General features: G+C 34.1%; 2 protein-coding genes across 4 annotated transcripts; both read right to left on the minus strand.

The window, feature by feature from the left end:
- On the minus strand, positions 12,811-18,104 carry LOC109722241. Of its 2 annotated transcripts, XM_020250196.1 has the most exons (8): positions 17,966-18,089; positions 14,304-14,452; positions 14,055-14,117; positions 13,864-13,911; positions 13,704-13,763; positions 13,537-13,597; positions 13,321-13,421; positions 12,811-13,201 (listed from the first exon to the last, which is right to left on the minus strand). In XM_020250196.1, exons 2-7 carry the CDS (start codon positions 14,424-14,426, stop codon positions 13,345-13,347), a joined length of 432 nt encoding a protein of 143 aa, XP_020105785.1. In that variant the 5' UTR covers positions 14,427-14,452; positions 17,966-18,089; the 3' UTR covers positions 12,811-13,201; positions 13,321-13,344. The 2 variants fall into 2 exon arrangements, with proteins under 2 accessions (XP_020105785.1, XP_020105784.1); XM_020250195.1 differs by having other exon boundaries at positions 12,811-13,421; positions 17,966-18,104.
- LOC109722242 (cold-regulated 413 inner membrane protein 2, chloroplastic-like) lies at positions 21,056-24,098 on the minus strand. 2 transcript variants are annotated; one of them, XR_002219420.1, is made up of 7 exons: positions 23,906-24,098; positions 23,700-23,831; positions 22,779-22,874; positions 21,820-21,884; positions 21,667-21,736; positions 21,161-21,442; positions 21,056-21,122 (listed from the first exon to the last, which is right to left on the minus strand). XR_002219420.1 is itself a non-coding variant. In XM_020250197.1 (6 exons), the coding sequence occupies exons 1-6, from the start codon at positions 24,007-24,009 to the stop codon at positions 21,277-21,279; spliced, it is 633 nt and encodes a 210-aa protein (XP_020105786.1). In that variant the 5' UTR covers positions 24,010-24,098; the 3' UTR covers positions 21,056-21,276. The 2 variants fall into 2 exon arrangements, 1 of the variants encoding a protein (XP_020105786.1); XM_020250197.1 differs by having other exon boundaries at positions 21,056-21,442.

The following is a 25,575-nucleotide window of genomic DNA, read 5'->3' on the forward strand; positions in this document are numbered from 1 at the left end:
ACTAAAGTGAGAAAGTGTGAAAGAACCATCAAATAGTACTTAGTGTGTTGAAACTAACACAGATTAATTAACACCTGTGATCCCTAATGAGGAGCTATTCAGTAAAGTTTTGCTCCTAATTAGCAATGGGTGAGAATAATTAGTTTGTTATTATTTAAACATATCGTTTTAAATATGTGTTAATCACTTACGAACATAAATAGTGCATTTTCCTGAGCAGCGCATTATTATTTACGAAAATAAACGGACTATTTTATATCTCACTTCTTAGTCATGCACCATTACACACTCTATTCGCAAACTCGAACAAAGCCTAATTAAACTTTGGAGAGATTAGTTTTTTCAAATAATTCTATGATCACTATTCTATAAGATGCACTATTTTATAGACATACAGAAAACTCTTTTATAAATATTTTCTTTTTTGCTTTTTCTTTCCGACTCTTAAAAATTTATATTTTATCTTCTAAAAATTTTTAATTTGATGCATTTAGTCCCCTTCCGTCAGAGTTCTGTTATTATTTTAGCCATTTTTTATCATTTATAACCAAAATACCTTTAAAAATAAAAGAAATGTATTAAAAATTTATTTTTTTGTAAAATAAGTAAGAGTAATTTAGTTATTTTGTCCTTTCTATTAATACCGTTATCTCTTGAAATTTTTTTTTTTAAATTTTAATAAAATATAAAATATAAATTTTTGAAAGTCAGAAAAAAAATAAAAAAGCGACATCTACATGAGACTTTTTGTATTTTATCCTTAAATTAACTTGTAGAGTAGTTCCCTCATTCATGCATATATAGTTAATTTGGGACCAAAGCATTGTCCATTGTATATCAATTAGGGCATCTCCTATTCTCCAGAGAGTGGGTAAAATTACCACCCTGCCCTATTTTTATCTCTTTTTGCTTCCAAAAAGATTAAAAAAAAAAAAAAGTTAATTTCGTACAGGTCCCTACAAATATAATAAATTATAAATATATTACTATAAAATTTAATTTTATATATTGTTCCTATAAAAGTCATAATATTTTCAAATATGTTCATCTAGTTTGTTACTGTTAAAACACTGTTTATTTTATAAGTAAAATAACTTTTATGCCATCACAAATATATCCACCGTTAATTGACGAGGGGTAAAATGGTCAATTTACTTTATTAACTAATTAAGGTTAAGTATTTTACCAATATGTAACTAATTTTTACTAACGAATCCTAACAGCATGGATATATTTAAAAACATCAGCAATTTTGCAGGGACGATATATAAAAATTGAACTTTATAGAGATATATTTATAATTCACCATATTTGTAGAGATCTGTATAAAATTAACCTTAAAAAAAAATCCACCAAAATGATAGATGAACACACACACACACACACACACACAACTAAATAAAATAAAATTCCTACTCAATTAATGCATTGGTGGAATAACAAGTGGAAACATAGCACATGCATATATATATATATATATATATATATATATATAGGATGTGTTAAACCTACATATATAGAAGTGTGAACATGTTAATTACTATTATCCTCTAGCATTATATATCCCTCGTGTTACACACTTTTTGGTTCCAACATAATTATTTAATTAGGGATAATTGCCTATATACCCCTCATGCGTTCAAAAATATCCGATTTACTCTTACTTTTTTTTTCTTTCTAAAATGCCCCTCATATGTTCCACCGTTATTCCAAAATACCCCCGCAGTTATCCCCTGTTAGCTTAACTTGGGTTAAACATGAGTTAAATATATACTAGAGTTAAAACCTACATAAAATACCTATTTTACCCCTAACTTATTATGCCAATTCCTTAAGTTATCCTCTTTCTCTCCCAAAGTCCAAACTTGATCGCCGGCTCCTCCGCCTCCATGTCGCCGGCTCCCGCTGCCGGCGGGGCGGAAGCGGCGGCGCCTCCTGAGCACGGAGAGCGGGTTCTTCGCCCTCGCCAAGACCTTCGCCGCAGGCATCATCCTCGCCACGGGCTTCGTCCACATGCTCCACGACGTCGAGGCCGCGCTCACTTACCCCTGCCTCCTCCGCTTCCCCTAGCGCTGCTTCCCCTTCTCTGGCTTCGTCGCCATGGCCGCCGCCCTCGCCACCCTCGTCCTCGACTTCCTCGCCACCCAGTTCTACGAGCGCAAGCACCGCGCCGCCGCCACCGCCGAGACCGACGCCACTGCAGAGGACGACGAGGGGCGCTCCATCACCACGGCGGCGCTGGAGCCACCCGTGGACGAGGACGAGGACGAGGGCTCCGCCAAGGGCGGCAACGCGGTGCACATCGTCAGGATGCGCGCGCACGCGGCGGCGCACGGCCACAGCCACCACCACCACGGCCACGCCCACGGCCACGCGCACAGGCACGCGCACGAGGATGGGGACGAGGGCCAGGTCTCCTTGCATGTGCGCCACATCGTCGCCCCCCAGGTGCTCGATCTAAAGTCTAAACCACCCCTATTAGCTGTACATATCATCCTGTCACTAATGACAATTATTAAGTAATTAGCGCTTAATTATTTAATAACTATGTTCCTGTAAATCAACTGTCGTGTTTTCTGATGATAATAATAATAATAATAACTAATAGATTTATTCATATAGTATTTTATTTTTATATAGAAATATTATTATATAATATTTTATTTATAAATTTGTAATTATTTATTAATATTTTTAAATATATAACTCTTATATATTATTAATATAAGTTTATTATAATTTTAAATATATTTAATCTATTATTAAATATTATAAAAATAATATATATAGTATAATACCGAATTTTTAAAAATTATATATAAAAATTATATTTGATCCCGAATTTTTAATTGGTGAATGTATAATACCTGTATAAATCACGTATCCGAATAACTGCCGAATCCATTTTTTAGCCATATTTTTCAACGAATTTAAAAATTAAAAGACGAATTTTATTCGAATTATATCCCTACCGAATTTTTGCCGAATCCAAATTAACTAACTATGCCTTCAGCTGCCAAAGTTGGTTTAACTGCGATCGATCTCGACGTGCTTAATTAATTAATTTATATTTGAAGGGCAAATAAGAAAAATATTTGCTATATAAAGGGTATATAAAAAAAGTTAGTTACGGTAGAAGGATATATTGGAATGGGCAAAATGGTAATTTTACAGAGATAACGGTAGCTCACTAACGGAGCTTAACTCCAGGGGTATATTAGAAAGACTTGGAACATAAGAAGGGTATTTTCAATATTAGCCTTCTAAGAGGGGTATATAGGCAATTGCCCCATTTAATTAATGATGAGAAGTAGTTTGGGGCATTCTTTTTTGTCCTCATATATCGTACGTTCGTGTTTTTGACAAATAGAGAAGCATACACCCTTCATTTTATTTTCGGATAAACTTCAAATATCATTTTCATAATTTTACAATTTCTCAATCCTGTGGTTTTAATTTTTCGTTAAATTGCATACAAAAAACTTCAGATGCCCTATCGATGTATACTTTATCGAATATTCACTCTAATATTCTTTAATTTTAACTTTTCACTAATTTGGCGAAAAAAATTAATATGAGAGGATAACAAAAGAATAAAAATAAAACCACAGGATACGAAAGTGATACATTTTAAACCACATAATACTAAAGTAAGAAAGCACGAAACTACAGAGATGATATTTGAAGTTTTTTTTTTCTTTTTTTTTTTTGGAAAACTTCAAAAAACCCTCCTGTGGTTTCACACTTTTTCATTTTAGTATCATGTGGTTTAAAGTTTATCGAGTTAGTACCTTGTGGTTTTTCACTTTATCACTTTAGTACCCTGTGGTTTAAAGTTTATCAAGTTAGTACCTTATGGTTTTTCACTTTATCACTTTAGTACCCTGTGGTTTCACACTTTATCACTTTAGTACCCTATGGTTTAAAAAACAACAGGGTACTAACTTGATACAAAATTAAAACCACAGGGTACTAAAGTGATAAAGTTCAAAACCACAGGGTACTAACTTGATATACTTTAAACCACAAGGTATTAAAGTGATAAAGTGAGAAACCACATGGTACTAACTTGATACATTTTAAACCACAGGGTACTAAAGTGAAAAAAATTGAAACCACATGGGGTTCTTTTGAAGTTTTCCCTTTTTTTTTTCTTATCCAAACAAGTTGTACTAGCTTCTCGTTATTGACATATAGAGAAACTTAACGCCCTTCATTCTGAAGTTTTGTGTGCATCATGCATTAAATAAAACTGATGTTCCGGAGCTCGATCTCGCCATAGTATGGAAGGCGTTTTTATTGTCCACATGTATTGTATCTCGCGGTTGCTGACAGGTCAAAAAACAGACGCCGCTTATTCTGCACTCCAGTCATCAGATTGGAGGACTGCTGTGATGATCCAAAGCATTCACATAATTACTTGACAATAAAGAGAAATAGGCGTAATTTACATATTATAAATATATGTATATATAATTGGTGTTTTCAGTCGTTGGATGAAGAGATGTGCGGGTAGGATGATAGTAGTCTCTGGTTAGAATGATAGCGGTTCTCTAGAATTGAATGAGCGGTTGGCTGAATAATTTGTTCTAACAGATGGAAATAGTCAAAATAGTAGATCTAATTAATGGACGAAAACTTATGAGTATAAAGAGGTTTATATTCATAAGAATATAGTAATCAGACTCTTAGACTGGAATTAATGTTTTTAATAGCATAAGTCATTGGTACTATTAGGTTTTCCATACTTGGATGAAAGAATGTGCGGTCAAAATAATAGTAGTCCTCTAGGGTTGAGTAGTACAATCTAACCGATAGAAATGATCAGAAGAGTAAATCTAATGGTGGAAAACTTGATAGTATCAAGTGTTTGGTGCTATTAAAAGTACTCCAGTCGAACTCTCTTTCTCTCTCTATATATATAGACACACAAGAATAAATTTGAAAAAGATTGGATGAGGAAGGGCTTAATGCTAGAACATTTCTTTGGACTTGTTGGAAATTTAAGGGCAGCGGAAGCTTACAAATTGGATAGTTCATGTATCCAAGAACCAGAATCGGATCGGATTGCTTGTTTTACTAGCCTGCTTGGATTGCCCTGATCTCGATGCTTCTAGATCTCCCACGTATCTCTGCTTCTCCCATGCCTACGCCTCGTGTCACGGATCGGATGTGTTGGATACGAATGGGGTGCAAATCGGATGCAATGTATGCCAATCGAAGAGGGCTAGAAGAGTCCTCTTTTATATTCACACTCCAAAACCTCAGAAATCTAGGTAGAAATTCCAGAGAGAAAGAAAAGAGATAAGAAGAAAGATTGATCGTAGATTCTCTTAGATCGAATTAGATCGTAAGATACGGAAGAGAAAAGAAGACGTATTTATAGAATAACGGAATCCCTTAAAATATCCTGAATCTCTATGTGAAAATATCCTGAATCTCAATATGATATGAAAGAGAAATGAAGACGGATTTATAGAATAACGGAATCCCATAAAATATCCTGAATCTCACATAGAGATAGCAAGTGTTTTGGTGCTATTAAAAGTGACGGCCCCAGTCAGATTCTGTCTCTCTCTATATATACACACAAGAATAAATTTGAAAAATATTGGATGAGGAAGGGCTTAATGCAAGAACATTTCTCTCGACTAATGACCTATTAATTAGTTTCGAATATTTCGCAGGTTATATTGAGATTAATTACTGGTTAGGATGAAGTGCATCAAACTATTTTAAAATCTCACCAAGAGATCCTTATATATATATATATATATATATATATAATAATTCTTGTTGTACACGATCAATCTCCACAGTGTAAATTAAATCAATTCCTAATTAATTTTTCCTATTAAGAAAATGACCTTCGATTTGTCCATAAACTATTTGAAAATGATAGAATGGCTACTCTAGCTATTAATTGTAGAATAGAAATTTGAACAATGCCTAGTTCATTTATGGCCATGCTTAAATACATTATTAGTTAATTATTGCTTTACGACGCGTTCAGGTGTAACTATCAAATTAATGATTTTTTTTTATCTAGATCTATCCAATTATTCTTTTTATTTATCAAAGATAGAAGATTCAAATTGAATTTTCTCCAATTCAAATTTTTGTTGTAATTATTCCTCAAATTAGTTGTTTTTTGTTTAAATAGAAAAGTAATTTTATCCACAAAAGCAATAAATATATATAAGCCTTTAATGGCAAAGTGAGATACTGCATGCCGACTATCTACGTAACGTATTTTGTTTATAAACTTTTTTTAATCGTTTATGCGTATATTTATGTGATCCAATTGTCGTTCGCTTTGATTATTTTATCTAATTGAATTTGACAAACTTGTAATCATCCTAAATAAAATCATAACCCCAACAAAAAGGCAACATCATCTGAGGCTTTTATAATTGAAGTTCATAGGGACATTGATGATCATTGTTAATTATTTTGATTTGATGAGCACTAGAGATAGTGACAGTAACTAATAATGCAAATGTTATTCACATCAATCATTTAATACCTCAAATGATTAACTTAGAACATTGAGTACAAGTATTAGCAGTTATATTTATGTTCATAGTGTATTTATTTATTTGTTAATAATTGGTCATGCGGTGTGTTATCTTTCATTCATTGTTGGGAACATTAGATTGGTGCTAAAAAAAAAAATTTTTTTTTCTATAATTCGCTTCCTTCGAGTTTCATAGTTCATTTCATGCGCTAAAATCAGATTAGAAAAAATTTTCTGTGATTCTGATATCTCATGTAAAATATTTAGAAGCCAATTAAACATTACTAAGTAGGTACACTTTATATATCATGCTTTTAACTTAATTAATAATTCTAAAATATTATTGGCCTAACCTTCATAGTGTGACAAATTATTCCATGATTGGATACTGCAATACATAGTGATATATATGTATGTAGTTTTAAGTGATTGATGATAATTAAATAAGGCTCAATAGTCAACTAGTGTACCTTTCAAATTATTATTGTTATTATTATTAATCAAAGAGCAAATAATAATTTGATTATTATTATTAATCAATTATTATTATTATTACTTTTAATATTTTCTTAAAAAACTAATCGACAAAATAAATGTATAACTTTATATTTCAGATAATTTTAAACAATATAATTATGTGAATTAAATATTGGAATAGCACATATATATACTCAATTATAATATTTTATAATGCAAACAATCTCGTCTCCCTTAATTCTTAAAAAAATGAGAAGAGCACAAAAAATTACAAAACAAAGAGAACCGACCAATGACGTCACGTTTACATTTTAGGCATTTATAATGCAGTCCCAAGGGTAGAAAGGTAATTTCATTCCAGCTGATATCAAATCTGTCGGGTTCGGGGACGGATTTTCAAAAACACCGCGCTTGAGCCGGACTCCAAATTCGAACCTGAACCCGAACCCTACCGAATATTCGAAACTTAAAATTGAATCCGAGTCTGAAAATTCGAATCAGAAATAATTATTTCTCTTTTCAATATTTCAAATATATATATATATATATATATATATATATATATATATATATAATGTAAAATGAATTCAGGTTCGAGTTCAGATCAGGTACAGTCGAAATTCATATTTGAATTCATATCCGTCAGATTTTTATTTTTGATATCTATATTCGAAACCATATCCATTTAGCATCGAGTAAATCCGCTTCGTTCGAGTTCGGGTTCAGATAAAATTTCGAATATCCGTACCTATTGACATCCCTACAAACGGGATACGTCTTGCCTAATTCTTCATTTTTGTCTCTAATATTTTTTTTAAAAAATAAGAACCTTAATTTTTAGGATTAATTATGTTATCTGTCTCTAAAAAAAATACTCATTTATTTTTTTTATCTGATACGTATGTTCATGGCGTTAAGCCTATTCTCACCATCTTCAATGGCGTCCTTAGCCCCTACAATCATAGCGACCTCGCACACGATGCCTATTGCCTTTCTGCAGCATCCAACATTCTCGGTACCGATCCAAATATGCCACCAAACTTTTTCAAAAATTTAGAAAAGTTAGTATCGAAACTGATCGAGAACTGTTAAACCATAATTTTGGCATGGATACATAAGCGATGCTTTATTGGAACTTAAATGTAACAAAATATAACAGTTTAGAATCTAATCGTCAAAAAAGAAAATGAAGAAGAAGAAACTCTAGCCCCTACGACCACACCAATCACGCACACCATGGCTACTATTTTTCTAGGGTTTCGTCTCGGCATTAAGCCAAATATGCCGTCAAGCTCTTTAAAAAATTTTAAAAATATTAATACCGGGGCTGATCGAGAACTACCAAATGATAATTATAATTTTAATATCTAAGCAGTGCTTTATCGAACTATATGTTATTTATTCCGTCAAAATTAATAAAAATTAGGGTGATCGAAATCTAACGGTACTAACAATCTAATCACAAAAACAAAAAAAAAAAATCTTAGGGACTCTTCATAAATTTTCACCTAAAAATAAAAAATAAAAAAAGTAGGTAATTTTTTGGGGAGGGGTTATAAACAAAGCAACGCACGTGGGAGATCGCACCGCATCGCTTTTGCAAACACGTGACTCGCTCCCTCCGGGAGCGTGATTTCACTTTGTCTGGGCCACGTGTCGACTTATGAGTGGTTGGTTTTACGTACTTATCCTCCGTAAAGCTCGCTGAGTCGGATTCCACGTACAACGTAGCTCGTATTGGATAGATTGTCCCACGTGGCTGAACGAGGAGCTGACACGTGGAGACCTCGTCACCGACCATTTTTGGCCACAACACAACATGTTCTTGGGTACTGAATTTTTTTTTTTTTTTTTGGTGTGTGTGCGCGCGCGTGTGTTTGTGTGCGTTGTTCAAAATTTTTATTTATAGGTTGTACAAAATCTACACCGTCCAAGATATTGTGTTAGCACCAAAATTTTGAATTAAACTGGACTAAATGGCGTTGCGCCAAGAACAAAAGGTTTAACCTTTTTGTCGACAATCTGGTGGGTCATTTGGACAGAGAAGAACAATATTATCTTCCGAATAAAATTCCACAACTCTTTCCGGTCGTTGGAGCGTGTCAAACTCCTGATGGCCTCTTGGAACGAGATCCACTGACCGCTGATCCCGTTCTCCTTCAACTGTTTTTAATTCCTTTAAGTTTATTTCTTTCTTTAATTTTTTTCTTTTACTTTTATACCTTTTTTTTCTCTTTTTTTTTTTCTCATTTTTTTCTCTTACTTATGTTTCTCTCCTTTTTCTTCAGAAGCTCTAACTGTTTTCACACCCTGTATGCTTAGTTCATTTTCCTTAATGAATGATGCGGGCAGCTCGCTACCTTTCTCTCTCAAAAAAAACAAAAATAAAAACAAACTTGTCCAATTTGTGTACATAAATGTGATTTGTTAATTTTACCCTATGAAAACCTATAAAACATACAATGCAAATTATACCTGAATAGATGGACGACCACCACTGAGTAATGCAATTAGTTAGTATTTCTGGTTGTCGTTCCTGCATGTTGAATATAAATATTAAAAACATCATTCAATACGATTACTTTATATTAACTTAGGTAATTAAATGGGAAACACATGGAGCCCACATTTTCATTCACTTAAGTGGTGCTCCAATGAAGTGAATGTCACCCCACATAAGCACGGCAATGTCTCTTTACCAAACCTAAATGATCAGGCGAGGTCCCCATCGTCTCTCTTTCAGAAGGAAAGTTTTTATTTTTTATTTTTAATTTTATTTTTTTTTTTGTTTTATGGAGTTCATATGGGTGCAAGGCAGGTAAAACATCTACAAACATGGGATACAAATTTAAGTTTTTAGAGAACACAAATTAATCTCGATAAGTTCTGAGTTTGAATTTTATACATCTCGATTTAAATTTTCATTTTAACTTTAAAGAGTATAACACACCACATAAACATTCTGCGTAGGCCAATCAACTACCTATCTATTGTTTTCGCCAGTTTTCCTCTCGCATCTGTACGTCGATCATCTGAAAACAAAATGACACGAACATTGCTAAACTGATGATCCACGGATTCATAATTGATCACATGACAATCGCATGTTGATGGACGACGATGCGAAAATTATTGACAATTTGGGCAAGTGGCGAAGCATATTTTTTTGACTAAAAGTTTAGGTGGTCGTTTATGGAAGTAAGAGTTCATGCGGCCTTAGCACATTTTACCTCTAAAAGAAAACCTTCCTCCGCCCAATTCATTTCAAAACCATATCCTTATCCTAAATATCGAGTCCAGACGTAAGGAGGAATGCAAAGTACAAGATATCAAAGTTATTATCTGGCAATTTGAGTCGTCGAAGAAACTGATCGATTCTTTCAGTATTGGGGCCTAAAGTTTCCATAAAAATGTTTAATCTCTGGTTAAAGCTCAAGAAAGTTCTAAGAAGTATGAACTCTAGTTCCGCTTACAATTAGAAGCTTGAGAACGAACTTTCGTTCGCTAAACGTCTGATCTTTACTTCTCGACCAAAGACGCACTAGCACTCTTTTTTTATGCTTTGAAAATAAAAAAGTAAATATAGTGGCTTCTCCTTTCCTTTGAGTGTCACCTTTTGAGAGTTGGAGCCTCCTTTTTGGTGAGATTAATCACCAATAATTGCTGAAGAAATGCTAGCTTTTTCTTAGTGCTCCCATTTTTTTTTTATACTTTTAACCATTTTTTTTTTTTTAAATACTCATCATGTTGTGCTCCTGCTTTTGCAATTACATATATATAATAAAGATATGAATCCAAGTGAAATAAGCAAAAGGAATTCATTTTGTTCACTACTTATCCCACCTTATCACTTATCCAATGCAACTAAATCTCTCCACTTCACGTAACAATTATTGGGTCAAATTAATTATTGGCTCCCATGCACTTATTGCAGTTTGAATACTTTTTCGTGTGACATTAAAATAAGTGTATATATATATATATATATATATATATAGGCCATGGCTACTATACTATTATGAGTATTGGAGCCCTCGTACTCATAAGTTGTTTTCAATAATGGAACTTCCGAATCGACGATCCACTCCGTTAAATATGATCTAGAGTATTTGAAACTTCTAGAAAATAAATTTTGTAAATTTTCGAAATCATAATAAAGTCCATCAAATGGGCATAAAATGAACGGTCAAAATTGAACGACGTCCTAAAAAGGGATGATCGGATCCTTCAATTCAAGATCGGAGTTATTGATCTTTATCTATGTAGTGAATAGAATTTTCTATAAAAAATTTAACAAATTCTGATTCTTTTACACCGTTAAACTAGCAAGTATCCTATACCGGCCGTTAAAAATTATCAAATTTGTGACCTTTTGATCGTAAGGTAAATGATGTCGAAAAATTATAAAATTTGATTTCTAGAAGTTTTAAATGCTGTAAATAACGTTTAACGGTGTGGATCGTCAATTATATATATATATATATATATATATATATATATATATATATATATATATATATATATATATACACACGTACTCAAACCCGAAAAAAATGGGGTGTTTAATATCTCATTGAAGAAGAATAATTATTGGGTCAAAATAATTATTGGCTCTCGTACACTTGTAAGGAAAAGGATGTTTTATAGACCGAAATTTAGGGTTTAGGATTTAAGGAAGGATCTAATAATTGCATCGGATACGCGATCGGGTACGGATTTTTGATTGGAGTTGGATCCGAAACTAACAAGTGTGCAAGAGTTTTAACTCGACAAACTGTTAATGGTTCTGAATACAAGATATGATCCGCGCCCAATAATTTGGCCCAGATTCGAATCCGACTTGCAGCTATATGCATCATTGTATTCATATTTCTTCTTTTTTTTCCGATATTTTTTCTTTTAATCGGAAGCTTAGTACCCTACTGCATCTGAAACCCTAGGCCCTCCACTGGGACTCGAACCCCTGACCTCACTCTTTTATGTTTGTCCTCTGAGTGCATTACCACTCAGAAGGCAAATAATTTGGAATTTTTCGCAACTCTATAAGAGAAATTCTTTCGGAACTGCTTTGTGGGAAATTACTTATTTGATGAAAATGATTTGAGCAGTGCAATTAGAAAAAACACTTTACATTAAAATACTCATAATAAACTAATTTCTACAGCAAAATCGAAAGTATTAATTAGGAATTTCTACTTTTGGGATTCAGAATGCCATTCCTACTTTCCGGTGCAGCAGAAGTTTAAGATTTCTCTCTTTGCTGATTACTCTCCCACTGGTTACTGGACTACCATTTGTTAATTGCTAACTAAGAGAAATCCCAGAAAAAGAAAAATAAAATAAAATAAGGAAGTATAGAAGTTATTTGAATTATGGACTTTTTTTTATTGGGTTATCCGATGTTTCAATTTATTTGATTTGACTCAGTCAATGATTCTTTGACATCAAATTTTGAACACGTAATTTATCTTTACAAATTTAATTAATATATTTCACGCAATTCTCGCGACTATAAATTCATTAAAGTAAATAATCAACTTAAATTTTAAAGTCTTAAGCGCAGTTGATTAACTCAAATAAAACAAATTGAAAGATTAGATAGTAAAATCAAAATTGTTAAAAATTGGATAGCAAATTCAAAATGGTTCAAAATTCAAATAAGTTTTGTACATTTTTATGGGAGAACTTATCAATAAATAAGTAAACTCAATTGAAGGATATAATAAATTGCCAAGTAGGTGGGAAGTGATATCTGAAAATTTTATAATTACTATGATTTTACAATAGCATAAAGTTAAGCTCATTTCACCAGCACCTTATACAAACTAACTACCATATCATAATATTCCAAGGAAAACCCAGTCCACAACCACTTATCACTGTATCACTTCTAACATCCAAACAGGCCCAGAAAATGAAAAAAAAAGGACCTAACTTGCAGGTTATATAGAAACACACACAAACAAATAAGATGAAAATTTAGGATTCGCAAAGACGAAAATAAGAGTTCAATGCTTAATCTTTATGCATTCACCGAGACATTTTAGTACCACAAAATCACCCAACTGTTTCTCATTAATATCATGAAACATGGATAGATTCAGGCGCCGGAAAGGCCAGTCTCATCCGCAACCATTATAGGAGACGCAATGCAAAGAATCTCATCTCAAGCTGTTTTCATGCACAACAAACCCGAACAGCTAAAATCTGTTGCAGAGAACCAAACAGATGCTAAAACAGCCGGCACGACTTATTCTCACGAGAGTAAAAACAAGAAATGTAGCCCTTCACGCAAAATTTAAAATAGAAGATCGCGGAGGTCTCACTTGGAAAGACTCTGAGAGAGAAATTTACTGATCATTCTTGCTTTCCTCGTCATTGGTTGTATCGTCCTGGATCACATCCTCAGCAGCAGGATTGCTCCCATCTAACGTTTAAAAACGGAATATCTCGTGTTCAGTTTAAATGGTAGTGGAGGAAAATTCTGCTAAAAAGCATCAGAAACAAAAAAAAAAAAAAAAAAGAAAGAAAATTATGGATACCTTCATTCTCAGTAGATTTATAGGCTGAGTGACGAGAACGCACTTGCTGGTGAGGCGTGGGCTGAAGAGAAACAGGAAAGCATCAAAGTCAATATCAATATGAAACAGTTTTGGAGACCTTTTTAATTTCCTGCAATTAGGTAGTTTTGGCAGGGCTCAGAATATACCTGCAATTTTGGTCGAAGAGCCTCGAGGGGCCCCTTGGGTTTATTAGGATTTGCCCCTTGCTGATTCAGCAGCCAGAGAAAAGTAGAATTAGAAGAAAATATAAACCGTGAAGAGAGCTACGAGAAAATTTTAAGTAATACATAATTAAAGATATTGTACCTTTCCTAAAGCCCAATCAGCAGAGTCAAAATATGCCCTTTCATGGTCCTGGACAAAGTATTTCTCTGGAGTGTTATAAATGAGGGGGAAAAAAATGAACAGCTTTTTCTTCTCAGAATAATGTATTTTCAAATTATATGTATCATATCATTAATAAAGGTGGTAATCATATTCAGAGAAACAGTAAACACCTTGGATATAAGTGGTGGCTTTTTCGGCAAAATTCCTCCATACTTCTTCTTCATTGCTTCCTCCTACGAACAAGAAGGCATGTAAGAACCATATATGCTATTGGTGTATCACTGAAATGCTATTAACAGCTCTAACAGAATAGTTAATGTGGTACTATCGACACAAAGATTTAATCAAAGGTAAGTAGTTAGAAAATGTGATGGATGCTTAGAAATAAGAAAAACAAATTGAAAGAAAAATTGTCTCACTTCTTCTTGGGGCGAGGGCATCGCACTCCCTTCAGAATGGTCTAAATTTTCTGGAGCTGGCTCAGTCACATCCGCATCAAGACTCACTTGGCTAGCGGCATCATCAGACTTCATGTCGGACATAGTGCACCCAATAAATGCCAAGCGAGCTGCAATCAGAAATCTATGGTCATACATAAAAACCATTTTAAGATGAATAACAAGAATAGATTCGGAGAAATTCTAGAATTAGTACTATATTTGTTTTTCTCATCTTTTCCCTCTGTCTGGCATTTACTTAGAGAGTAATCTGCCAAAAGTTGCTCATGAGTAGCATGATTCTAAACTACAAAAAGGAAGAGCAAGACAACATAGCAAGTTCCATCCAGTTTCGACATTATTTTAACCCCACTAGCTTTTAGAGGGTTCACAAAGTTGTAACATAGAAGTGAACATCTCCTCGGCTTAGTTCTCTGCATTTCCTCTTAGTAATTCTTATTTATGTACTATAATTCTAAAGATCATCAATCCAAAAGTTGCATATAACTCCAAATATGCACCCTCTGTGTACTCTAGCACTGTAGCTTCTCGACTACCAATTGATGCCTGAAATACGGAGGGCATTAGTTTTGATCTACTAGTAGATATTTCAAAATCTCCTCTCATCTCTGTTTTCATGACTGCAGATCTGTAGTTCGAACTGAGATTGCTGAAATTGTTATGATTAGACTGATCAAAATCAAACTAAATGACCACAGCCAAAAGAAAATTTTGGGACTCATGCATTATTAGATTACATGACATGCATCAAGGAACTTGCCACCAATACACACACACACACACACACACACACACACACACACACACACACACACACATATATATATTGATAGAAATATATTTTGCAAAATGTTCTAGGCTTATACTTAGGATTCAAAAAAAAAAAAAGAAGTCATAAAATCTCGTCGCATATGTCCAGTTAGACGTTGGCCAAAGTTGACATCACCAAGATCTTGTCAGTTGCATCTGTTGGAAACAGTAAATAACCTACATGATTTCTATTGCTTCCATAAGATGCAATCTTTTGCCTAATCTTCTCATGATGAGTCAGCTATACCATGTCTATGACTCTTAAACCATACCAGAAGGAAGAAGAAACCTAATAAAAGCAACCTGCAAGCACAAATATGTGAACAGCAACTCAACCTAATCTCATATATCATGGGGAAACGTCAGAAATTTGCGAGCCTAAAACAAGGTCTTAGATTGCCAGGCTTTGCAAGGACAAATATATCTTCTCATCCTCAGTTGTAAACATTGCCATCATTTAGGGAGCCATGCTTGTAAATTTGGTCCAAACTCGGGAAGTTCACACTTAAATTTACTAAACCATCAAAAGTCAAACTTACAATCTTTAAACATGATTGTAGACCATTTAATTTAAGATTTAAAAAAACTACATATATTGATGACTTTTGATGCAACATTTTTCTTTTTACCAACGTGTTTAACTACATTTCAATGTTGATGAATATTGGCAGGATGCTATCATGGAAGATCATATACATCATGCTAAAGCAAGGGAGGGTGCGGGGGAGGATCGTATACATCATGCTAAAACAAGTGGGGAATCGACACATACAAATGTACCTTCAACTTAAAATGTCTTTACCATATTAAAATTTTTAACAGTCATAGACAATGTTTTACCCCATGTGGTTTGAAGTAATCTACACATACAAAGATATTAGAATTCTTAACAATCATAGACAATTGTTTTCAATACATTAGTCCCAATTTACATGCTAATTATATCCACTAAATACTTGGGAAAAATGTAACAAGGCCTTGTTGAATACACACCCCACTCTGAAGGCCTCTCATCTTTATTTGTTTTGATTAACACCCCTGAACTGTTGGGCTTTTGTTTTATTTGAGTAATTTTAACAGTTACAAATTCTGTTAAATTTAGTAACTTTACAAGTTACTGGATGTTAATTATTAGCAGAATCTACAGCTTTAAATTTTAACAAAATCAACATGGAATTTATCAAAATTCCCAATTTAATTGACTTGAATCACTCAAATCAAAAAGAAAACAAAACAAAATGTTAAGGAATCATTTTAAAATAGCCTATAGTTGAGGGAGCTTTCATACATTTTCACCTAAACTAGTCATACCTCTACTAATACTTCAGTTCCATCAACTAAAATGACCTTATTATCTGGGCACTACCAATGAATCTTTTGGATCATATTTTAAGACCTTAAGCAATTAAGGCTACAAGATAAAGTTTCCGGTCACCTCAATTTTCAATAATAATAATTTCATGCGCTATCGGTGAATCTGAGGATGGTTCCATCCAGTTGTAAACCAATCCTATAAGCTCCAGCAATTATTTCTTAATTGTAGAAGATCATAAAGACTAGCTTAAACATCACCATTCATCAATGGATTTTCATACTTATAATCGACAGTACTTAGCATAGTTAGCTAAGGGCTTGATGGTTGGTATTTGAGATTTTAGGTTTTGAAGCCTAATTGCTTTACATTTCTAGTTGAGTTCACTTCTAAAAAAATAAACGAAGCAAGTAGCTTGCTATCTTTTTCTCTCTCAAAAAAAAAGAAAATCATACTTATAATCAACTTTACTAATCCTCATGCCGCTTTCTCGGCAAATAATCAGTCCCTATCAGCTAGGTTTTCACAAATTCAATCATTTTATTGGGCATATTACATGAATTTCATTTATAGGGTCACCACAAGCTAGGACAATATTTTCTTTCTTTACAGTTATCCTTAATTAATTATGTAAAGGAACATTCATTTATTTCTATTTCATAAACATTTCGCACGAAATACTTTGCTCATAAGGAGATAAAAATATGCAAACTTTTTAGTTTTTATTCTAATTGCCTGCATTGATGAGTTAGCACACCAGTATACTAAGGGCCTCTATAGCATTGCTTTTGCTTTTGCTTTCAGCGACAGTTACTTGAGATAGAGTGTTTGGCAATCAAAGAGGTCTAAAGCATCTACTCTAGAAGAAGGCGCAAAAATAATTTTTAGGCTTAAAAGCAAAAACTCTAATTTAAAGCTTCTAACTCTTTTCGAGAAAAAAGCTGTTTGGGGGAAACATCAGATAGGGCTTCTCCTAATATCACTACGTAGACAACACTTTATCAACCAACACTACACCCCACGGAGGGGCCACAAATGCCCTGAACAGTGCAAAGACAAACCGTAGACAATGTATAATCAAATTTACCGAAAATGGGTATTTCCAATCACTCTTCAACTATCAAATAGCCAAAATTGCATTTTCCCTTAAATAAAATGGCCCAAACACTCAAACTTCACAAGAAAAATACATCAAAAATATATAATATAGATTAATTAGATCCGAGCCTACACAAAACCAGCATGAATCTAATACCAAAAAGAATCCGTACGTTCCACGCTCTCTCCACCAAATCCAACCCCGAAGCTTCGAAACAAACACTTCCCCGACCCAAATTCAACACAAAGAGCAACAACAGTTTCCGTAATCAACATTGTTTACACCGCGCTGATCCAAAAGGCCTCAGATCATCATCCATCCATCAGATTAAAGCAAGGAAATGGATAATTCGTACATGGAGAAAGAGGGATCGAGAGATAGAGAGAGAAAGTGTGTGACTACCGTGGTAAACCCTAGATCCCCGCAGAAGATCGCCGGAGAGGATCCCCGGAGAGCTCGAAGACGATGGGGGAGAGAGAGAGAGAGAAAGAGAGAGAGAGAGAGAGAGAGGGCGATAGGGGCGATGGGACTTTTTGTACATTTCGATCCATCCTACTCATGCTTTTATGTAGGGAGAAAATGTTCCTGGACCTGGTCCACCGTGGACCGGGTGTATAATGAGCGGGTTAATTAAACAAATAGCAACCCCAACTTTTAGTTTAGTATCATTTCGTCCTCCGACTTTTAAGTCGGATAGTAGTAGAGCTGGTAATCCAGCTCGCTGTTCGCAAGTCAACTCGTTGTTCAGCTTCAAATGAGTTCGAGATCGATCGCTCGTTAATAAACAAGTCGAACACAAACTAAATTTTTAGCTCGAAAATCTTAACGAGCCGAACACAAATTGAAATCAGCTTGCTCGTGCTCGGCTCGATATGGCTCAAATATATATATATATATATATATATATATATATAAAATTTATTCTCCTATTTATATATATTATAAATTTCACAAATTTATATTGTAGGCAACTCAAATTTAAAGAGACTCATATATTACAAATTTCTACCATTTAAATTTTAGACCAATCCAAACATAAAGTAACATATATCTTGTGAATTTCAATTATTAGATTAAGAGTCTAATTTTTTTAATTTTCTTTCAACTTTTTTTTATTTAGGATTGACAATCTAATTTGTTGTTTGCATGTCAGCTCGTGTTCAACTTATTAATAAATAAGCCGAATACGAGCTAAATTTTTCAATTCAATATTTTAATGAGCTAGCTCATGTTTGACTCATCTATAAATGAGCGAACACGAGCCGAACCTAGGTCGTTCATGTTCCGCTGTTTGACAGCCCCGGATAATAGTAGTCCTCAAGCACTCTAAGGCTGAGTTTGGTAAGTTAATAAATTTATTAGCTATAAATATTGTATAAGGCAATAAAAATATATTAATTAATTAATTAAATATAAAGTATAATTTAACTTTGTAATTAGTTATAAATTATTTTAGTTATATAACTAGTAAAAAAATTAACTAGGATAATAGAAATTTTAATGATTGATTAATATAAATAAAGATTCCATGAATTCATGATATACTAACAAATAGATGTGCTAGGTGTAAACAATAATTTTTAATCTAAACTTAATGATTGAAATGAAAAATTGTTGGAAGTTTATGAATCAATTGTTGGATGTGACTCAAGTAATTTATTTAAGGCAATTCATAAAGATACAGTCAATCCGATAGTTAGAATGTATCTGGACATATTCTTGGTGGAATTAAATATTCTTACATTAGGTTATGTATATATATAATATATACGAGTTCCGATCTAACTTTAATCCGAATTTTCTTCGGGGTTAAAGGAATAGACTCGAAACATCCCACTCTTTACATATCGTAAACAAAAATGAACCACAAGTAAAAATTATCGTCTGTAATTCGTGTTTGGAAATCGAATGTCGAAATAAAAAATTTAGAATATATTTGGAAAGAAATATATTTGCAAAATATACGACTCGGAATAGGAATGCAAATGGATCTGTGTTGGTAAAGCTTCTGTTCCGATCCAGCTCGAATTGCGCAATAAATAGGAACCAAAAATATAGAAAAATATAATTCGTCCCTAATCTGTTGTCCCGACCCTCAAAAATATTGAGTTGGAGGTGGGAGACCCCTTTCTTCACTTGATCCTTCTCGATATATTAAAAATTCGTAAAAAAATCGCTTCTCCTCTGATTCGAATGGAGCAATAAATGGGGACTAAAAATAGCGTAAAAATTAATATGCCCCGAATCTGTCCAGCGCGATAAGAAACAGGGCGGGTGGTGGGCGATCCCTCCCGCCTCTGGATCTGCCTCATTTGCATACCTAACTTGGAGGGATGGAAATAAAACTTCGCAGGGAGAGGTGTGCAATTTCATTGCTTTTCAGGGATAAATATGCAACTAAACCCTTGAGTGATGCAGTGCACCGGGTCCAGGTAAGAATATCTCACGTATAAAGGGCGTCGTGGGTCGGATTCGGGTAGCGTAACGTGGAAAAGTGGATAAAGTGTTAGAGCATGCATGTTTTATAATAATTTGAACAAATCCAGAGCTTATTTTTGTTAAGGGCTTGTTTTGGGCCTCGGCGCTTCTATTTTGAGAAGAATTATTGAAATGAAAAATTATTAGTAATTTTTTAATTTTATGTTTTTTGATATTATTATATTTTACAACAGAAATAAAAGTTTAAAATTAAATCTCTCACTTTTTAAATTTAAAATTTTATTTTAACTTTCCATAGCAGAAAAAACGGTGTAATATCACTTTTATAAAAGCTATAGCCACGCAAACTGTTACATAATTAACTTACTTTTTTTATGTATCACACGGAATAAATAAAAGGTAAAATCGTTCAAAACTTATCTAAACTACCGACTATTTTAAGTTGACTATATGACCTTTTAAAATTTTTATTTTACTATATAATATTTCTTAAAAATATTTTGACTTTAAAATTTAAATATATCTTCATAGATTAGTAAAAACATCTTATACAATTATTGTAACTATAAATTCATTAAAGTAATTAACTTACATTTTAAAATCAAAATATTGTTGACTAACTTAAATTTAACAAATTCAAAAATTAGATAGTTATGAGACACGAGATAATCCTTTATATAAGATATAATAGGGCTAAAATTCTTAACCGACTTAAGCATTTTTAGTGGTGGTTAGGCTCAAGAGGTTTAGAGAGTTAATCGTGCTAGATCGGAAGTAGTCCTAGGATGGGTGACCCCTTAAGAAATTAGGTCGTCATAATTGGTACTTGTGAAGAAAAAGAATATGAGACCCCATATAACCCTATATATAAGAAATAATAGAACTAAAACTCTTAGTCCAACTTACGCATTTTAGAAAATAGTTAAGCCCAAAAGGCTAAAAAAGTTAAGCGTATTAGGACGAGAGTAGTTCTAAGATGGATGACCCTCTAAAAAGTTGGGGTGTCACAATAGTAAAATCAAAATTTTGAAAAATAAGATAGCAAACTCAAAATGGTTCATGGACAAATTCTGAACGTTTTTACCAAAATAAGCAGCATGACGAGACAACACAATGAAATAACCAAGTCCAGGAGCTATTACTATCTCAGAATGCTTTTTCAACCATCATCTAAAACTACCCCTCACATCATCATGATTTATTCAAGCACAACCGATTTACACACCCTACTGCCATTCAGAACATCAGATATTTCATTACTGCATTCATTCACATCAAAACAAGAACAAGCAGGGCACGACAGCGATGCAGACGATGGCCAAGGTCGCGATGAAGGATCCTTGATCGAACGCCCTCCGCAAATCTCCGATCCTCGAGAAATGTTGGAACGCCAGAAACGCGGCGATGGCCAAGGATATGATTGCGCCACCTTGGGTTCCCCTTTTTATGAAAAACCACAGAACAGTGACAAGGTGAACAGGCAAAATGCGTAAAAAGAAACTACTGGGCGTGTAGTCATAATAATTTTCATGACCAATCTTCATATCAGCTTATTCTGATTGCAATCAATATATTAAAGAAAAAAAAAAGAATTTTATAATATGTAAGGCGCGATGTGGTGCTAAAACATACGTTTTAATCCTTGAATATACGAATATATTTACCTTAAGCTCATTGCCTGGTATGGAGCTGTGATCACAAGAAGCATTGCTATCAAGGGAAGTTCCAATTCACCTTTATACAAAGGAAAGAAATGGCATTAGTTCCAAGTAAAGAAAAGGGTAAAAAGTGAAAATATAGGAACCGGCGAAGCATACCTGGAATGAAGTAGAATAGACGAACCAGAAGCGCCAAAAAAGCAGTCCACATACCGTACTCACCCCTGTAAATCAGTACTAGGTGCACATTTCCATGAGAAGCTTGCTAGAAATCAAATTAGAAATATTACAGAGTTTTCTTCTGTTTCAACAATAAAGCATTGAATCTGCTGTCCAACGTAGGATATAAGATATGATTAAGGTAAAAATGTGGCGAGACCCTTCTGCACATTCAAGTTTATTTATTTATTTCTTATTGTCCTCTCCCGCAACTTTTGCCACTTCGATTGAAGTACATTCCATTGGTCGTATTCGGGGATCCCGTTAATTAAAACTCTGCTAGTCACTAGCCATTAAATATTAGGGCTTGCTTGGTTCATGATTGGAATAGGGATGGAAAATAGAATTGGATCGCATTGGAATGGGAAATGGAATGACAAATCATCCAAAAGTGTTTGTTTCATTATCGGAACGGAAGTGGAATGGACATCTGGCATGTTGAGAGAGGATTTTGGTTAAGAGAGAGAAAAGTGATGAAGGGAGAGGAGGGAGAGGTGTTTGTGAGAGAGAGCTTTGAGTGGTTTACTTTGGAATGAGCCAATATAGAATTCAAATTCAGATTGGGCCATTCACATTCCAAGTGGAATAAAAATCAAAATTCAATTCATGTGAAACAAACAACAATTATCAAAATCAATGAATCTCATTCCGATTCCTCAGTCTAAACTAGGGGAACCAAACAAGCCCTTAAAGTAACCCACACTTCTGTCGTTAGCTCAAAAAAGCGCAAAGCTATTAGCTCTAACAGAAACCCATATTTCACTGAAATAATTTAAATCAGAACAGGGAGCATTTAATAAATAAATAGATAAACAAATGTATACTAGGAGGCCACTATAGTTAGGAGTTTCTCTACATTCGTACCTATAATGTTAATTTTCATTGGTATAGAAACTCACTTGATCCATGAAACAACACTCGCAGGTGCTTGCAAAGCAACAAATGGAACAAGAAACGATTTCTGGATGGGAGTCCCTTTCGCAACCATTAGTACTCTGCAAAAGAGTCATCAAAAGAAGCCTTTCAGCATATATCAAAAAGCCAACTAATCTCAGAGTTCAAAATGTGCAGGAGGTACAACTATAAGAATGAAATTACAATCCATCACCTGAACTATAAAACATGGAAATGCACCACAAAGTCCCCATTTCCTGTCGATTTAGCCGTTCGCTAGACATGTTATCGCACGTGAGTCATGCTTCGAGCGAAATGACCAGCTTGCCAGCAGGTATTCGGTAATGTAGCTAGTTTTCCTACCGCACGGCCAAATTCATGTAAACAGGCCTTTGTGTGCAAAATTTCAACTTTCTAGAGTTTTGGCGGCGAATCGCAATTCAGGCAAAGTTTAGATGCTTCCAGAGCTTTCTTTTCCTTTTTCGGATTTTTTTTTTTGGGGGGTCAAAATGTGGAGAGAACACCTAAAGTATTACTTTGGTTTCAATTTGAGTTTTCATACTTACTTAAGATAAAAATTTTATCAAATTTAATGACTCTATATGTTATTAATTTTCAATTAGACTACTTTTATATGCTAAACAGTGATTAAAGGCATTACAACAGTTGATGAAATCATCCATGATTTTGATAAAATCCCCAAATCTTTTGACTATAATCACTTGATTCCACAAAATTAGATACATNTTTTTTTTTTTTTGGAGAGAAGTAGATGCTATTAGAATTCTACATCAAAATCTCAGAAATCAAACGATCGATCACAACAACACTAAAATCCACTTCGCCCGAGCAATAATTCGGAAGAGATTAAGAAGCAAAGAGATCAAACCCTAAGAAAAAAAAAAAAAAAAAAAAAAAAAACTCACGCAGCGGAGACCGTCGACGCCCACTGCAGAGTCGCGGCGGCGACGGGCGCGGCGGCGTAGCAAACCACCATCCCCCGGGAACTCCGCCGCCCCCGCCGCGGCATCCTCGGCGACCCCTCCACCAAACCAACCCTGCAAAACCCCCAAATCCCCACCTAATCAAAAACCCAAGCCCTAGCGGAACTAGAGAGCCTCCGAGATGTCACCTGAGAGGATTTGCTGCGGCGGCGTTGATGGTGGTGGCGGATTGGAGCTTGTTGGGTTGGGGGAGAGAGTGGGGCCGGAGGGGGAAGAGGCGAAGGGTCGCCATTGGAGGAGGTGTTTGGTTAGGGTTTAGGGTTCGAGGAGGAGGAGGAGGTGTTTGGCTAGGGTTTAGGGTTCGAGGAGGAGGAGGAAGACGACGAGAAATGGCACGTGGACCGCGCGCGTCGGTTCACGCATCCCTCGTGTACGGAATAAAAATTAGTGGTTAATTTGCGATTTAGGCCCTAACTGTCGATCGAATCTCGTTTTAATCCTCAAATGCAAAAGCACCTATAAATATCACTTTTTTTACCTTTTTTTCTCACTTCTTAAAATTTGAGAAATATTTTTAAGCAGTTACAATATTAATGAAAAAGTCAAAAAGACCTAATTATATTTACTTATTTAATTTAAAAAAATTGATTTTTAGTGTAGTTTTATTATTTTTAAGGTACCATTTTAGGTATAAATTATAAGAAATTAGCAAAATAATGATAGAATCCTGACGAAGGGAGATAAATGTATAAATTTGAAATTTTAAGTAGATAAACTGTAGGTTTTGAAAACAAACTAAGCAGTAATTTCGAGGTGTTTGGTTTTCAAAAAAATATTTCAAAAAATATTTATCTCGGTGGAAAAATATATGCCGTCTATTTTTTATAAAAATTAATATTTTATTTTAACAATTTTTATTTAGAAAATAAAAGCTATTAAATAAAGGAGTGTCTTGTAGAAAACTTTTAATTTTTCCTAAAAAGTAGTTTTCTCTATTTTTTTTTTCAAAAAACCCAAGAACCATTCGTTTGATAACAACAAACATCCTATATGTTTCATTTATTTTTTAAAAAATAAACTTAACTAGAAATATAAATCAACTAAGATACGAACTTGAAATTTCGGGTATCAACCATTAAAATTTTTGTCACTTGCGTTAGAGACGGTCTAGCTTGTTGTTCGCGAGCAAATGTATGTTTAACTTGTTAAAAAACAATCCGAATGCGAGCTAAAATATTCAACTCTGATAGTTTAATAAGTTATTTCGTGTTCAGCGTATTTAATAAATAAATGAATACGAGTCGGCCTCAACTCGCTCGACACGAGTTGGCTCCTTGTCTCCTTGCCTTTTTTAGCCTTACATGCCAGAATGGATGCAAACGGAGGAAGGTAGCTCAGGTTCACGTGAGTTGTCTTAGGGAGAGACTGTTTAGTTACATGCAGTTGATATTATATTATAATTAATTTTATTTATTTATAAATTTAAATTCGGTATCTGAATGAGCATATTTGATTTTAACTATTGCAGTTATAATTACACGAGAAAGCTAAATTAAAATAATTGATGAGGAAAAGGATCATTAAAGTCAATATATATATATATATATATATATATATATATATATATATATAGAGTTTAGCTGGAATACTTTTAGAAGTATTAGCCAGTTAATACTTCCACTTTTTCTACCGCACGATCGCATCACGATTGGTGCGACAAGAAGCGGGACTTAACAAGACATTTGTTCGAACGGACGTCAACTTCTCCGTTTTCTACCCCATCCAAAAAGAAAAGAAGAAAGCAACAGAGTCTTTCCCTCTTCATGAACAGGAGAAAACCCTCTTCTCAGGTAAGTCC

This window comes from Ananas comosus, linkage group 16 (assembly GCF_001540865.1).
Source record: "Ananas comosus cultivar F153 linkage group 16, ASM154086v1, whole genome shotgun sequence".
Classification (NCBI taxonomy): Eukaryota; Viridiplantae; Streptophyta; class Magnoliopsida; order Poales; family Bromeliaceae; genus Ananas; species Ananas comosus.